Genomic DNA, 467 nt, shown 5'->3' on the forward strand with positions numbered 1-467 from the left:
ACTTTTGCAGATTAAGGACAGGAGGGGGGAAAAAGATATGAACTTTACATGAACCTATGTCCCAGGTAGCCAAGGATAATATGCATATTATATTCTCCCCGATCATAGTGTTCACAATATAATGATTGACGTAAATCCCTAAATGGGAGGGGACCAAGGTGTTCCTTAAAAGTATAATAAGTAGAGTGTGCACCCCCTTTGGGACAAGAATTTGTCTCCAGCTAGTGGTTTCCCCTAAATAACAGAGCGGACTTGGACAGAACACAGCAAACATTTACCATCGCTGCTCACATCTGGGAAATCTCCACTAAAATACATATGGGCGCTTACCATTCTCTCAATTCCATTACTCTCTCTGGCGAGAGAGTGTCCTTTCTCATGGAACACCAACAAACGCTGCTGCCCTCTGGTGCCCCCCGAGCGGCGTTCGTGCTGACACCCGTCCGCGGGGGGAGGGGGGTCTCTAA

The 467-nt window shown here is 47.1% G+C and overlaps 1 protein-coding gene across 1 annotated transcript in view; it reads right to left on the reverse strand.

Annotated features, from left to right (window-relative positions):
* LOC119592444 overlaps positions 1 to 467 on the reverse strand; it is an 11094-nt gene that overhangs the window by 10432 nt on the left and 195 nt on the right. Inside the window, exon 2 of the mRNA XM_037941265.1 lies at positions 331 to 463. Coding sequence (XP_037797193.1) covers positions 331 to 463 — 133 coding nt within the window. The remainder of the gene's footprint in view (positions 1 to 330; positions 464 to 467) is intronic.

This window comes from Penaeus monodon, chromosome 30 (assembly GCF_015228065.2).
Source record: "Penaeus monodon isolate SGIC_2016 chromosome 30, NSTDA_Pmon_1, whole genome shotgun sequence".
Lineage (NCBI taxonomy): Eukaryota > Metazoa > Arthropoda > Malacostraca > Decapoda > Penaeidae > Penaeus > Penaeus monodon.